The sequence below is a fragment of the Eubalaena glacialis genome, chromosome 15 (genome assembly GCF_028564815.1).
Source record: "Eubalaena glacialis isolate mEubGla1 chromosome 15, mEubGla1.1.hap2.+ XY, whole genome shotgun sequence".
In the NCBI taxonomy this organism is placed as follows: Eukaryota; Metazoa; Chordata; class Mammalia; order Artiodactyla; family Balaenidae; genus Eubalaena; species Eubalaena glacialis.
The window spans coordinates 73,602,118-73,615,073 of record NC_083730.1 but is presented as its reverse complement, the minus strand read 5'-3'; the positions used below and the strand labels follow the sequence as shown (position 1 = coordinate 73,615,073).

Below are 12,956 nucleotides of genomic sequence, written 5' to 3'. Positions count from 1 at the left end.
ACTATTGAGCTGCAAGGCCTGGCCTTCGGCTCAGTTCTCCATTTTTTTCTGCTTTTCATATCAGCTGAGGTGCCTCTTTGTTCCTTGGTTTGTTGAGCAATTGCAGGCAGAGGACAGAGCTGCTCTGAGAGCACACAGGCACAGATGGAGCCTTATTCTTGAGTTGAATGCAGTGTTTCTGTAGATGAGGAAACCAAAGCCCCGGGACATTCTCAGAGTGGGTGGCAGTGTGGTCTCCTGATGGCCACACTGGGGCCTCAGGAGCACTTTGTAGGTCTTAGGCATGTGGCAAGGCGACTTGGGCCTCAGCGTCATGCCTCAGGAGGGCCAGGGTTCCGGTGGAAAGGCTCATCCCAGAGTTGGCTCCCCCGAGGCTGAGCCTGGCTGAATGCGCTGAATTTGAGCTGGTGGGGTCTGGGGAAGGCCCACCTACGTTTATCGGAAGGAGGGGCCTGGGTCAGGTGTGTGTGGCCCCAGCAGACCTGGAAGGTGGCCTGAGGGTTGGCGGGGAGCTTATCCCCACCAATGATTGTTTTGGAGAACCTGACCTGATGCAGAAAGACCACGGGGATGGATGGAGCAGTAGCTGTTGGGGGGGGGGGTGTGTGTGTGTGTGTGTGTGTGTGTGTGTGTGTGTGTGTGTGTGTGTGTGTGTGTGTGTGTGTGTGTGTGTGTGTGTGTGTGTGTGTGTGTGTGTGTGTGTGTGTGTGTGTGTGTGTGTGTGTGTACATGCGCACTAGTGCTTGTGCATGTTTGTGTGTGTGTTCCTTTGTGATCTTGTTAGGCCCAATCCCTCAAATGAGGAAATAAGAGGCTTGGAACCATGAAGAGATTTTCCCAGATCCTGCGCTGCTAGGGGGTAAGGGGGATCAGACTAGCTCTCCTCGGAGCCTGTGTGGGCAGAGCTGGCCCCAGGCCGGTAGGGGGCCGCAAGGCAGGCTCTGCACCGTCTTCCTGGTGCACTCAGCCCCAAGGTCCTCTCCGGGGCCCCTGCCAGGTTCAGAAGCTACTCCATCTGAGAGGTGCCTCACCCTGTGTGTCTCAGCTGACAGGCAGGTGGGGAGACTGGGAAATGAGTCCGCCGACCAGAGGCAGCCAAGCCCCCAACTCAGAGTGGGGTTGGGATGGAGGAGTTTGGCCAGTGCCGCCCGACTCCATCGAGAGGCGAGCTTGCAGAGGGTGAGGTGGGGCCCCCGGTCCTCCACTGACCCTGGCTGTGTGCGGACATGTGCCCTGCAGGTTGTACTTCCCCCAGCTGGCCCTGAGGCGAAGGCTGGGACAGCTGAGCTGCATGTCCAAACCTGCCCTGAAACTGCGCTCCTGGCCCCTGACGGTCCTCTACTACCTCCTGCCCCTTGGCGCCCTCAGGCCACTCAGCCGGGTGGGATGGAGACCCGTGAGCAGGGTAAGTGTGCAGGGGCTGCTGGCCTGGCCTCCCCCAAGGCAGGCCTGAGGTTGGGGCCTAGGAGACCGAGGAGACATTTGTCAGATCAGAGGTGGTGCTGTGGGGACTGAGCGCTCCGGCAGGGTCACGTTGGAAGGTGAGCCTGTGGAGAGGGTGGGCTGCAGACAGGTGACTGTAACGGCCCACCGTCCACTGCCTGCTCTCTTTGCCTGCATTTCTGCCATGTGGGGACTCTGCTTCTGGAAAGAACCCACATTGGGCATTCAGAAAATGGTGTCTGAAAAGAGCTTAGGGGTGATTTTGAGAAGAATCCAAATTAATTTCTGGACGCCAGAGGGTGGTTCAGGGAGGCTGGAGCCTGTGTGGGCCCCTTTGGGTGAGGATGCCTTTGAGGACCCAGGAGCCCCGGGCAGGGCTGCGTGAGGGAGCGGCCTGACTGCGCCTGGCTCTCAGGCAAGCTGGCCCCAAGGAGGAAACCCTGCTCCCAGGCCCTTGGACAGCCCAGGTGGGCGTTGCCAGGGCTTGAAAGCTCAGGGGCACCTATGGGGCACTGGGCATTAGGCCTGGGGTCATAGGGCAGCCCTGGGCCGCCCCTGCGGACGGGTGTCAGCTGGGAGTGCTGGGAGCCGCTAACTTATTGCCTTTTTAAAGGTGTTTAAAGTTGGAATGGAATTGCTTTTATGCTTTGGGGACTTGGTGTCTTGGTTGTGTTCAGCAAGCAGCAGCCACCCATTAGAAGCACGTGCCACTATGGCAGAGGCACCTGAGGTTTAAGAGGCTTCCCCTTCTGGGTTGTCTGGCCCTGAGTTTGGCTGGAGGGTCCGACTGAGAGGCCGAGTCCCCTCTGCCTCCTGGAGGAGTGCCAGGTGGGGACAGCTGTGTGGACAGGCGGGCTCGGCGGGCGTGTCCAGGCCCTCGGAGCACAGGTGTCAGTGGTCAGCCCGGCTGCATGAGAGTCCCCAACCTCGGGGTGGGGGACGAGCACATGCGCTTTGGGCTGTGCACTTGCCCACGCACCAGAGGCCTCTCCCTTCTGTGCTGGTCTGGGACTCGGGCAGTACTGCCCGCCACAGCCTGTGTGACCGTGTCAGATCTGTGTTTGCCCCTCCCCACCTCAAGAAGTGAGGCTGTGCTGGCCAGTCTCCCAGGGGACTGGGGAGGGAGTGGGGTAGCCGCTGAGGGAACTCTGCAGGAAATGGCTGACAGCTGAGCTGTAAGTCACTGTGTCATAGGCCTGGCCAGTACTGTGTGTGAGAGATTTGGAAGCTCAGTCTGGTTCCTGGTGAGAGACAACCATGTCACAAAGCCCTCGTGGGGACAAGCTGCTCAGGCCTCGGGAGGTGGCCCCCACGGGGAGGGGAGAGGGTACCGGCTGATGGGGAGGAGGGGGGTTGGGGGGTGAGCACACGGTGTGGCTGACTCACCCGCCTGCCCGTGGCCTGCAGGTGGCCCTGTACAAGTCGGTGCCGACGCGCTTGCTGTCGCGGGCTTGGGGTCGCCTCAACCAAGTGGAGCTGCCGCACTGGTTGCGCAGGCCCGTCTACAGCCTGTACATCTGGACTTTCGGGGTTAACATGAAGGAGGCCGCCGTGGAGGACCTGCACCACTACCGGAACCTCAGCGAGTTCTTCCGGCGCAAGCTGAAGCCACAGGCCCGGCCCGTGTGCGGCCTGCACAGCGTGGTGAGGCCCAACCCCACCTTCTACTCCTGCCTCCGTACAGGCAGCTCTTGCCTGTGCCTTTAGGAACAGGTGGCCTGGTGGGCACTCCTCCCAGGCCAAACCCCAAGGAGGAGGTGGCCCTGCCCTCTGTCCCCTCCCCTCCCCTCCCCCACAGCCAGCTTCTCCTGGCCCTTCCAGATCAGCCCATCGGATGGGAAGATCCTCAACTTCGGGCAGGTGAAGAACTGCGAGGTGGAGCAGGTGAAGGGGGTCACCTACTCGCTGGAGTCGTTCCTGGGCCCTCGCATCCCCGCGGAGGACCTGCCCTTCCCACCAGGTGGGTCCTGGCCTGGTGGCGGCCAGGCAGGTGTGCTGTGGCGTGGCTGCGCTGGATGTCAGAGGGTGGAGGGTGGGGATGGGAGTGGGTCCGGGAGGGAGGCCTGTGGACCAGGAGTTACTCTGCCCGCAGCTTCAGGCCTCCTTGGAGCCAGTGTCCAGGCTGCACACAGGCTCCGTGTTGGGCAGTATCAAGTGCTTGTGTGAGCGCCTGGCTCGTGTCTGCCCCACAGCCACCTCCTGTGGCTCCTTCAGGAGCCAGCTGGTCACCCGAGAAGGGAATGAGCTCTACCACTGCGTCATCTACCTGGCCCCCGGGGACTACCACTGCTTCCATTCCCCCACTGACTGGACTGTCTCCCACCGGCGCCACTTCCCAGGTAGGCCCGGGCCAGCACGTGGGTGGGACCTGCCCCTCGGGGCCTCATAGAGGTCCTCAGCTTCTTGGTGTCAGGGGACATAGGCTCCAAAGCTGTGAGGTGACTGCTGGGCATGGGTGGCAGGGGCAGCCTGGGGGCCAGCCTGCTCTGCATTTGGAATGACATGGGGGTATAGTGGGTCTTGGGCCCTCCCAGAGTAGACACACTGGGCTCTGGGAGGCTTGTCCTCCCGATGGGCAGGGAGTGGCAGTGTCTGTCCCCACAGGCTCCCTGATGTCCGTGAACCCCGGCATGGCCCGCTGGATCAAAGAGCTCTTCTGCCACAATGAGCGGGTAGTCCTGACTGGGGACTGGAAACACGGCTTCTTCTCACTGACGGCTGTGGGGGCCACCAACGTGGGCTCCATCCGCATCTACTTTGACCGGGTAAGCAGAGCCCAGATCCTGCAGAAGCCCAAGGGCTAGGCCACTTGCACCGTCTCCTGTGCAGACAGATCTATCGGGACTGTAAGTTCTAGGAGGGCACATCCCCCACCAGGCCTGGCTGTGCGGAGCAGCTGCCCCGAGGAGGGGCTGGGCCCTGAGCTCCTGCTCTGCTTATCCCCCACCCACCCGTCTCGAGGTGGCTGGTGAGGGAGGGAATTAACTTCCCTGCCTGGCACTTTGCTTCTGCAGAAACCCAAGGGGAGCTTGGGTGGGGCATGCTGATAGAGGCCAAGTGTGTGAGGGGTGCCAGTGCCTGTGCAGCTTCCCCTCTTGGTGTCGGTTTGCCCCTCAGCCCCGCGGGGGGCTTGGTGTTGTGGCACCGTTCATACTAGTGAACAGTTCGGTCTGAATCCTCCATTTCCCTCTGGCCCCAGTTCACAGCTGGTCAGGGGCTATCAGGTTAGGCCTGGTCCATGGCCTGAGCTGCTGTCCGGACCTCCCTTTCTGAGCAGGGTGGGGGACAGGGTTCGGGACAGCGGCAGAGGTGTGTTCAAGGTCCACGTGCTCTGCCTCCGCCTCCCACAGGACCTGCACACAAACAGCCCACGGTACAGCAAGGGCTCCTACAATGACTTCAGCTTCGTGACGCACACCAACAAGGAGGGCATCCCCATGCGCAAGGGCGAGCACCTGGGCGAGTTCAACCTGGGCTCCACCATTGTGCTCATCTTCGAGGCCCCCAAGGACTTCAACTTCAAGCTGAAAGCGGGACAGAAAATCCGATTCGGGGAGGCTCTGGGCTCTCTCTAGAGCCTCTTTCATGGCCACAGCTGCTGAGGGGTCTTTTCCACAGAAATGTGAGGGTCTTTTCAAGGGGAACCTCTGAGGCTATCTAGGAAGGGGACCGTCGGGTCTGACCAGGCAGGACCTGGGTGACTTCTGTCCCTGCTGTCCAGGGTGCAGACAAGGTTGTCAGAGCCCCTCTCATGTCCTAGACCTACATCTTCCCCCTACCCACCTGAAGAGAAAGTGCAGGCCAGGACGATTGATTCCCTCTTGGAGATTTTCTAACGTGTTGTATAAACTGGAGACCCTACATCTCCTGGCAGAGTATTCAGTTGGTCTGATTTCCGTTTTAAGATAAGTGGTAAAGTACCTTCTTGCTGCTCCTCCTATCACTGCTTTTTGGCCTCCCTTGCATGGGGTGAGGTGCCTCCTGGCACTGACTGTGGGTCCCAGACCAGGGCCCTTAATGCAGCTGCTCCCAAATTCGCCCCACCCTGCTTGTTGGGAAAAGCTGTCTTCTCTCTTTGCACTTGTGGCTGAATGCATCACCTCCAACTCTGCCATCAACTTCCAAGGGTGGTCACTAATGGCTTGGTGCTTTGCAGGCCCCTTCCGGAGCTGGCAGGTCCTCTTTCCAGTAGCAGGACCCATTACCAAACCCCCTCAGTGGTGTCCAAAGCAAAAGGGGCAGGCAGCTAGCTGGTGGTGGCCCAGCTGGGGCCAGGGGAGAGCTTGGGTCCCCCTCCCTGTATCCAGACCTACGTAAAATACAGAAAAGTTGCTGCTGTTGATCAGGGGCTTACGTCGGAGGCAGAGGAACCTTGGTGGTGTATTTGATGTGTGGGGGAGGGGAGAATGTCAGTGCCTAGAAAATCCGTCCCCAGGCAACAGGTACTCAGTCCTTAGGGAGCCACTGATTGTGGGGACAGGGCCAGATTTCATGTTTCCTGGGGATGCTGTGAATTTCTCCTGCAGGAGAAGCCATTTAAACTTTTTCAACTGTATCAGTAGCACAGTATTTTTGTATGAAAAGTGGGAGACTTCTGAACAGTAATTCATTTAATTGCAACATTTTGAAATAAACTCACTGCAGTTTTGCATTCTGTTCCTGGACGTGGGGTGGTGACTAGCACAGAGCCTGCCGCAGGGCATGGACACGGGCGATACAGGTGTGGATGGGCTGGTGCTGGGCCTGCAATTTGGAGGCCAGCTGCTGGATCTGCGCTTCCACCTGGGGAGGTTGGGGGGGGGGCAGGCTGAGAGGAAGCCCCGCCTGGCAGCCGTTCCCGGGGCTGCCCAAAGTCTCACCTCCTGCAGCTCTTCCTGAACCTGCCGCTCCGCCTCCTGGTCATCCGGCCTGGGCTCCTCCTGGCTCAGCTCCAGCCACTGCCGCAGGCTGCTTGCTTGCCGTTGGCAGGACCTGAGGGAGTAACGCACCTGCTGCCTGGCTTGGCCCCAGGCAGAGGCCCAGCACACTTCTGGTGTGGGTGGAGGGAGAAGGGCTCCTGTTCCACCATCAGGCAGAAACGCCCTCTGTCCTCTTCCCTGCGCAGAACTGGCCACGTGGGACCTGCCCGCTTCCCTCTGATTAAGGTTGCTGCTCACATTGAGGGTCCCAGGCCTGGGCGTGGGGTACGTGGGCTGTGGACCCAGACAAAGCAGGGCGGCTCACTGCATCATCCCGCGTCAGTCACACTCGCCCGGTAGACCACCGGCTTCCACAAGACACAGGTGTAAAGTTTTGCTCAGCTTTTCCTGAAGGTAAGGCCAACCTGGGCCTTCCTGAGCAGGACGGAAGGGGAGAGGTGCCGCCTGCATGCAGGGGCCATCACTAGGCAGACAGCTCCCCCTGTTCTCCATGGATGGGTGCCAGGTGGGTTTCTGGGTCTCACCTGAGGTTCTGCTTTGTGGTCTGGTAGTCCTGCAGTTGTTGCTGGATGCCCTCAAGCTCGGCCTCCAGGTCCATGTGGCCAGTGGCAATAGGAGAATAAGCTTGATCTTGACCATCCTCCCGTCTGGGCCCAGGCTGAACCCAGGGATTCCAGGTGCCGGGAGTGACCTGAGCACTTGAGGCACTGACAGGCCCCAGGTATACACCTGCAGTGTCAGAGCCAGGCCCAGGCCTGGTGCCTGTGAAGTCCCCAGGAAGGAGCAGACGGGGGTTGGAGACACTGGCCAGGGATGAAGGGGCCTGGGACGAAAGCCCAGGTATCGTCGGCCGGGCTGATGGCTGTAAAGGAAGGATGAACACTGAGCAGGGAAGCGGGAGAAAGGTGGGGAGCTGGGGTTCCCCACACCTGCCCCTGCCGCAGCCAGCTCACCTGGTCCTGCCCCTTCATTCAGCACCTGACACCAATAGAGAGTCCCATGACCACCCAAGCAGCTGTTTCCAGCCTTACTGACCTTTCACACCCCCTCCTGCAATGACCGTGCATTTCAGTGGCAACTGTTCTTGTCCAACCACAGCTACAACCCTCCTCCCTTCCTTCCCGGTGACAATGTCCTCTGGTGGGAGTGGACACTCTCCCATCCCCCAGCCTCTCCCCACCCCCACTTAGGTCGCAGCTCGTCAGGCACCAGCTCCTTGGGGGGCCCAAGCCCACTGCACACTCGTGCTTCCTCACCTCCTTGCCCGAACTCCTTGACTCCTACGTCACAGGCCCCAGAGTCTTGGCCCCACTCCTCCCCATGACCCCATCGGTTCTTTACCTTCAACCTGTGCTGCGAATTGTCAACTTTGATCTCCAGCCCTGACCTTGTTCCTGAAGGCCAGGCTGAATCTGTTGCATTACCTCAAATCTGACAGGTTCAAGACACACTCATCATGCTTCAGCTGCTGGGTTCCCACCCTCTGTCTTCCCTCTCACAGTAAAGAACTCATCATTCCCTGAGCTTTTCAGGCCAGAAACCCAGGAGCCATCCAGGATTCCTTCTTTCACTCTTATCAGACTCATCAGAGCAAGCCCTACCTAGTCTGCCTCCCACGACATCCACAGCCACCCCCCCAGTCCCGGCCGCCAGCACCCTTTGCTGGACCCGAGCACAGCCGCCAACCATCTTCCACAACTTCCTGTTCTTAAAGTCCAGACTTATCACCAGGGCCTGTATGACCCTCCATGATCCGCAGTCTCTTCATCCGTCTGCATGCTGGGGTTTCTTTTGTCTCCACCACCATGTAAGCGTCACGAACAGGGATGGGCCTCGGGGGCTGTTCCCTGCTGTGCCCCTAGGACACTGACCCCTGCACAGGCCTCCCTGCATCTTCCTGAAGCAATGAGTACTGCTGTGGCTACAGCACCAAGCGCACAAAACAGAGCACTGGCACGAAGACCAGACCAAAGAACGGGACCCCAGGTAACCGGGGGACTTACCCAGGTGTGTGCTTCCGCCCCACGCAGCATGAAGGAAGAAGGGGGCAGCAGCTCCAGGCCTGTACTCGCTGTGGGCGGCGGCTTCAGGCCAGGGGCGCTTGGCAGGGGGCTGCTTGGGTCCAGTGCTGTCTGGGCCTTTGCCAGGAAGGGTGTTGTCAGCGCAAGGCCTATTGGCTGGACCTCGCCTAGGCCATGCTCCCACAGTGCCTCAGGCCTGAGCAGAGGGAAGACAGGAGCTGGTCAGGCGTGGTACCCTCCCGAGGACCAGGACAGAAGGGGCCACCGGCCCTAAAGTCGCCAGAATCACACCACCTACCCCTGCCCCCCGAGGATGCCACACCCCAGGGGCGTCTGGCTCTGAACGGGCTCCAGCAGGAAGCTTGGGCGTCGCGGTTGCTTTCTTGCCCAGCGGGCAGCATTGCTGGGAAGAAACACAGGCTGTTCCTCCACGCTGCCCAGGGGCTGCTCGGAGCCTCAGACCTCTGTGGGGCGGGGTAATCCAGACCCCTTCCATCTTACAGGGAGACTGAAGAGAGAAGGAAAGGCTCCGCCCCAGGCGCCCTACTGAACGTCTGGTAATTCCAGTGAGCCTGCTGGCGACGGGTGCTCCACCCACACTGTCTCACGTGACCCAGGCAACCAGGCTGGAGCAGGCTCAGAGATGGGGCCCTTGTCAGCTACAGCAGCACAGCATGTGGGGGTGGGGCGGGGCCAGGTCACAAAAAAGTGGGGTTTCCAAGAGGGTACCTGTTTCCTGGCTGTCAGGGGAGACGTGGGGAGACTACCAGGTCTGGGGGAGGAGGGGGGCTGCCCGACGGCCCATTCCTTTGCTAAGGAACCGTACATTCTCTCCCATGCTTGGGAGGAACAGAGGCTGTGGTCCCTCTGGTTAGGGCCGAAGAATGGGGGCGCAGGATCCTGTACAGAGGGTTCCAAGTGGCTCCGCCATGACCCTCGGGGCCCAGTGTCATTCCTGTACCGTCCAAGCTTTGCCCCAGGTGGAAGCGAGGAGGAAGAGGTGAGGGACGGGCTACTCACAGCTCCAGGAGTTGGGTGTCCCCAGCAGCCGATGCCAGGCTGTCCAGAGCTCCCCGAAGCCCACGAGGAGCTGTTGTCCTCTTGGTCTCCAGGGAGGCATCGCCAGCCCCAGCAGCAATGTGGCTGGGATGGGGACCCTCAAACGTCACTCTCTTGCTGCGCACAGTGGACGTGGGGGGCTGAGGCTCCCTGCCCAGGCCCAGCACCTTCTGCTTCCAGAGTGTGGCACAGCGACGGACCACGCGGTGGAGACTGTGGGCCGCCTGCAACCAGCCTCTGGTCAGGTCGTGCAGTGCTTACCCGCTCCCCACGGAGGGGTGGGGGACCCCGGCCCACCTGCACCTGCTGCCGGGCGTGCAGCTGCTGCCGGAAGGCCTTCATGCCTGCTGCAAAGCACAGGAGGCGCGTGACGCCCTCCCGAAGGAGCTGCTGGTGGTAGGCCTGCACTGCCCGCTCCTGCCGCGCCTTCTTTCTCCTCATCTCCAGCACGAAGCCCAGCCACGCAGCCCACACCTCCAGGGAGAGGAGGAGGTGAGGCCCAGCCCTCCTGCTCAGGCTCCCTCCACCGGGGCACGGTCCTCTCCTGGGACGGGGAGCCCATTACCTTCGCCTGTAGTGAGAAGGCCCAGAACCACAGGGCCCGTGCCGTGTTCTGCTGCTCCCGCCTCCTGTCCGCCAGCTACGGGCCAGAAAGGCAATGTCCCCTTAGGGAGGCCACCCTGACCCCATGGCCCCGGTCACTCTCCGACCCTCTCTAGTCAGGCCTGCCCTGAGGTGGGGGGTCAAGGAAGCTCTTTTGGGAAGAACAAAGGCCAGGAGCTCTGCAGTCAGGAGCAGTGAGGCAGTGCACCGGGCTCCAGGGAGAAAAGCTGGGACTGCTTGCACTGCGGGCCTGAGGGTGAGAGGGACCTGGCCCATGAAGGGGCACTGAGCAGGACGCAGCCCCACCGGGTGTTTTATCAAGGCCTTGGCAAAAACCTAAAATGCATTTCTTATTAATTTCTGGATATTACCCTGACAAGTTTTCAACATGCACTGTAGAAACATGGCCCTGAAGTGACTTGGCCTTAAACAGATTCCAAGTGAAGGAAGCTGGTGGTGCCAGGAGGTGGCTGGGGGTGGGGGAGCCCTGGGAAGAGGGTAGTATGAGAAATGATGAGCTAGAGGTGGGCTCAGGAGGCAGCAGGAGGAGGGGGAGCGAGAAGGGGTTTCTCCACGGCTCCCACCTGCTGTCTCCACTGGTGGAAGCAGGTCCGGCTGAGTGTCTGGGCCAGGAGTTGGGCAGCCTGTCTCTGCAGAAGCTGGGGACAAAGCGTGCACAGGGGGCTGTGTGCCTGGTGCAGCCAGGTGCCCACACCCGGAGCCCCTGTGGGCGGTGCAGGCTCCAGGCCCAAGTGAACCATCCTCCCACCACCAGGAGTCATCCTGGTTGAAGCCAAGCGCCTCCTGCCCCAGACGGGTGTCCAGATGCCTCAGTAGGTCACCCAGCTCTGACAGGCATGGTTCACACTGAACCAGGTTCTCTGCTGAGCCATCTTCCACCTGGGAGGCCGGCTTCCCCAGCCTTCACTGAACACCCAGAAGGGCACCCTTGCACCCGCAGGACTCCAACCACCCAGCATCCACAACGGAAGCAGTAAGTGCTTCTGGGAAGACCTTTCCTCCCCGCGATGCGGTCTTCTGGCCCAGACAGCCTCGCAGCACAGGGGAACTCGGGGAGTTGCCGTCTGCCTCACCCTCTTCCTGATGCAGCCCAGATGGTGCACCTTCCACCGGGCCATGGCCTGCAGCAGCAGCTGCCGGCGGTAATGCTGCGCCACCCTCTCCATCTGGACCCTCTGCTGGGCTGCGCTCCGGCTGCGGTCCCTCCAGCGCCGAAACCAGGTCCTGAGACAGCCTAAGGTGGGTCGGAGTCAGTTTGCTCTTTTGGAGGAAGTATCAATATATGGACGACTATGCAACGGTGAAAGTTTAGAGGGTGGAGAAGGCTGTGTGGGGACAGAACTGGGGTGTCAGCCCACACTCGGTGAGACACCATGTGTGGACGGTAGCCACTCTGGGAGGAGAGCTCTGGCCACCCACCTTCAGTGACTATGCACACCCTGATTGGAACCAGATATGCTGCTTACCACTGGGCCCTCCAAGGACCCCCCGCCCCCAGCCATAAGCCTGTGCACAACGACCGCAGGTGTGCCAGGGCCCCAGCGGAGCTGCCCGCAAGATGCTGCTGGGCACATGAACGAGAAGACCCTGGGTCTGAGGGAGTGGGAGGCAGTGGACCCATTTTCCAGGGAGGAAAACGAGGCTCAGAGGCCCAGGCAGCCTGAGACAGGCTGGGGAGAAGCAAGGTGTCTGCTGGCCGTGTCCTGCCCGGGCTCCACAGGCAGGCAGGGGCCACATCCTGCATTGCATCTGTGTCACCAGATTCTCTCTTGAGGGAGCAAGCACTCTCTTCTGCTGATTTTTTTCCTCCTCTTCAGCCCCAAGAGAAGTTTCTTTTAGAGACAACAGAAGAGGGCTGACCCCAAGGCACAGAGGCCAAGATGGGGTGTCCTCCAGGACCTGCCCGAGGTGGGCAGGGAAAGCCACGTTCACAAGCTTGGAGGCATTAGTACTAAGTGCTGAAATTTCCCAGGTCCTGCTTTACGCGGGGATATCTTAGCCTCATTGGACCCTCATGATCAACTCCAGAGGCAGGCACTATCATCCCCATCCACAGACGGAGACACCAAGGCTGAGAGGAGGCCGTGCCCGAGGTCGCATAGCCAGCAGGCGGCCCTGCCTGCACCTCTCAAGCACCGATCAGCATGAGTGTCCACGACTCTGTCCTCCTGCAGCACCTAGCCCAGCCCTGGACCGCCAAGGTGTGCCTGAGACTCAGAGGCCTTAATTAAGCCAAGACACGGTCCCACAGGTACTGACTGCACATCTGCTGTGTGCTGACAACACAGTGTCTTCTCACATGGTCTCCCCGGTCCTCTGTACCAGCCCTAATGGACACAGCGAGCCCAGGGCCAGCCACGTGCTGCCACCCCGCCTAAGGAAAGCTGCCACCCGCAGGCCAGCGGAGGGAAGAAGCTTTAGCTGTGTCCTGTGCCTGTCACCTCCCCACCGCGGCCGCCTGACCCAAACTGGAATGCCCACGCAGCGCTGGTGCCAAAGCTCTGGTCCAAGCAGAGACCAGGGATGGGCTGAGCCCCTCGGCATCTTTCCTGGGAATGACTAGAAACATAGCCCTGGTTTCTGGGGCGAGGGGCAGCCTGAGGACACAGAGAAGCATGTTGAGGGTGGACCAGGTGTGGGATTCTGGACCCCAGGATTCCATTCAGGGGGAAGCAGAATCTGTGTTCATCAACACAAGAACTAGTCAGAACCAAACCTAAGTGGATTGTCCTGGAACAAATGCTATCAAGCCAATTTAACAACTTGGTCCGTTTTCTCTCTGGTCTGATTTAAACCATTTCCATTTGTTTTCTCATTTATTCTAATAGGAGCTGCCTCTTTAGAGCATCAGACTCCCCGCAGCAGAGCCAAGGGCCTCTGTTTCCATGCG

The 12,956-nt window shown here is 60.3% G+C and overlaps 2 protein-coding genes across 20 annotated transcripts in view; one reads left to right on the top strand and one right to left on the bottom strand.

Moving 5' to 3' along the window:
• Positions 1-6,099, top strand: part of PISD (phosphatidylserine decarboxylase) — a 40,784-nt gene extending 34,685 nt beyond the window's left edge. For 6 of the 7 annotated variants that reach the window (XM_061169630.1, XM_061169625.1, XM_061169627.1 and 3 more), the window contains 6 exons: positions 1,240-1,405; positions 2,851-3,087; positions 3,265-3,403; positions 3,636-3,782; positions 4,048-4,208; positions 4,794-6,099. In XM_061169630.1, coding sequence (XP_061025613.1) covers positions 1,292-1,405; positions 2,851-3,087; positions 3,265-3,403; positions 3,636-3,782; positions 4,048-4,208; positions 4,794-5,018 — 1,023 coding nt within the window. In that variant the 5' untranslated portion in view covers positions 1,240-1,291 and the 3' untranslated portion in view covers positions 5,019-6,099. The remainder of the gene's footprint in view (positions 1-1,239; positions 1,406-2,850; positions 3,088-3,264; positions 3,404-3,635; positions 3,783-4,047; positions 4,209-4,793) is intronic. The other variant, XM_061169626.1, reaches the window with a different exon arrangement.
• The window catches only part of SFI1 (SFI1 centrin binding protein), an 83,143-nt gene continuing 76,222 nt past the window's right edge, over positions 6,036-12,956 (bottom strand). For 9 of the 13 annotated variants that reach the window (XM_061169614.1, XM_061169613.1, XM_061169618.1 and 6 more), the window contains 10 exons: positions 11,140-11,300; positions 10,630-10,704; positions 10,008-10,082; positions 9,740-9,916; positions 9,404-9,666; positions 8,682-8,786; positions 8,366-8,579; positions 6,887-7,224; positions 6,303-6,414; positions 6,036-6,225 (listed from right to left, as the gene is read on the bottom strand). In XM_061169614.1, coding sequence (XP_061025597.1) covers positions 6,121-6,225; positions 6,303-6,414; positions 6,887-7,224; positions 8,366-8,579; positions 8,682-8,786; positions 9,404-9,666; positions 9,740-9,916; positions 10,008-10,082; positions 10,630-10,704; positions 11,140-11,300 — 1,625 coding nt within the window. In that variant the 3' untranslated portion in view covers positions 6,036-6,120. Of the gene's footprint in view, positions 6,226-6,302; positions 6,415-6,599; positions 6,777-6,886; positions 7,225-8,365; positions 8,580-8,681; positions 8,787-8,958; positions 9,043-9,403; positions 9,667-9,739; positions 9,917-10,007; positions 10,083-10,629; positions 10,705-11,139; positions 11,301-12,956 lie in introns of those variants that run through there. The other 4 variants (XM_061169617.1, XM_061169616.1, XR_009697355.1 and 1 more) reach the window with 4 other exon arrangements.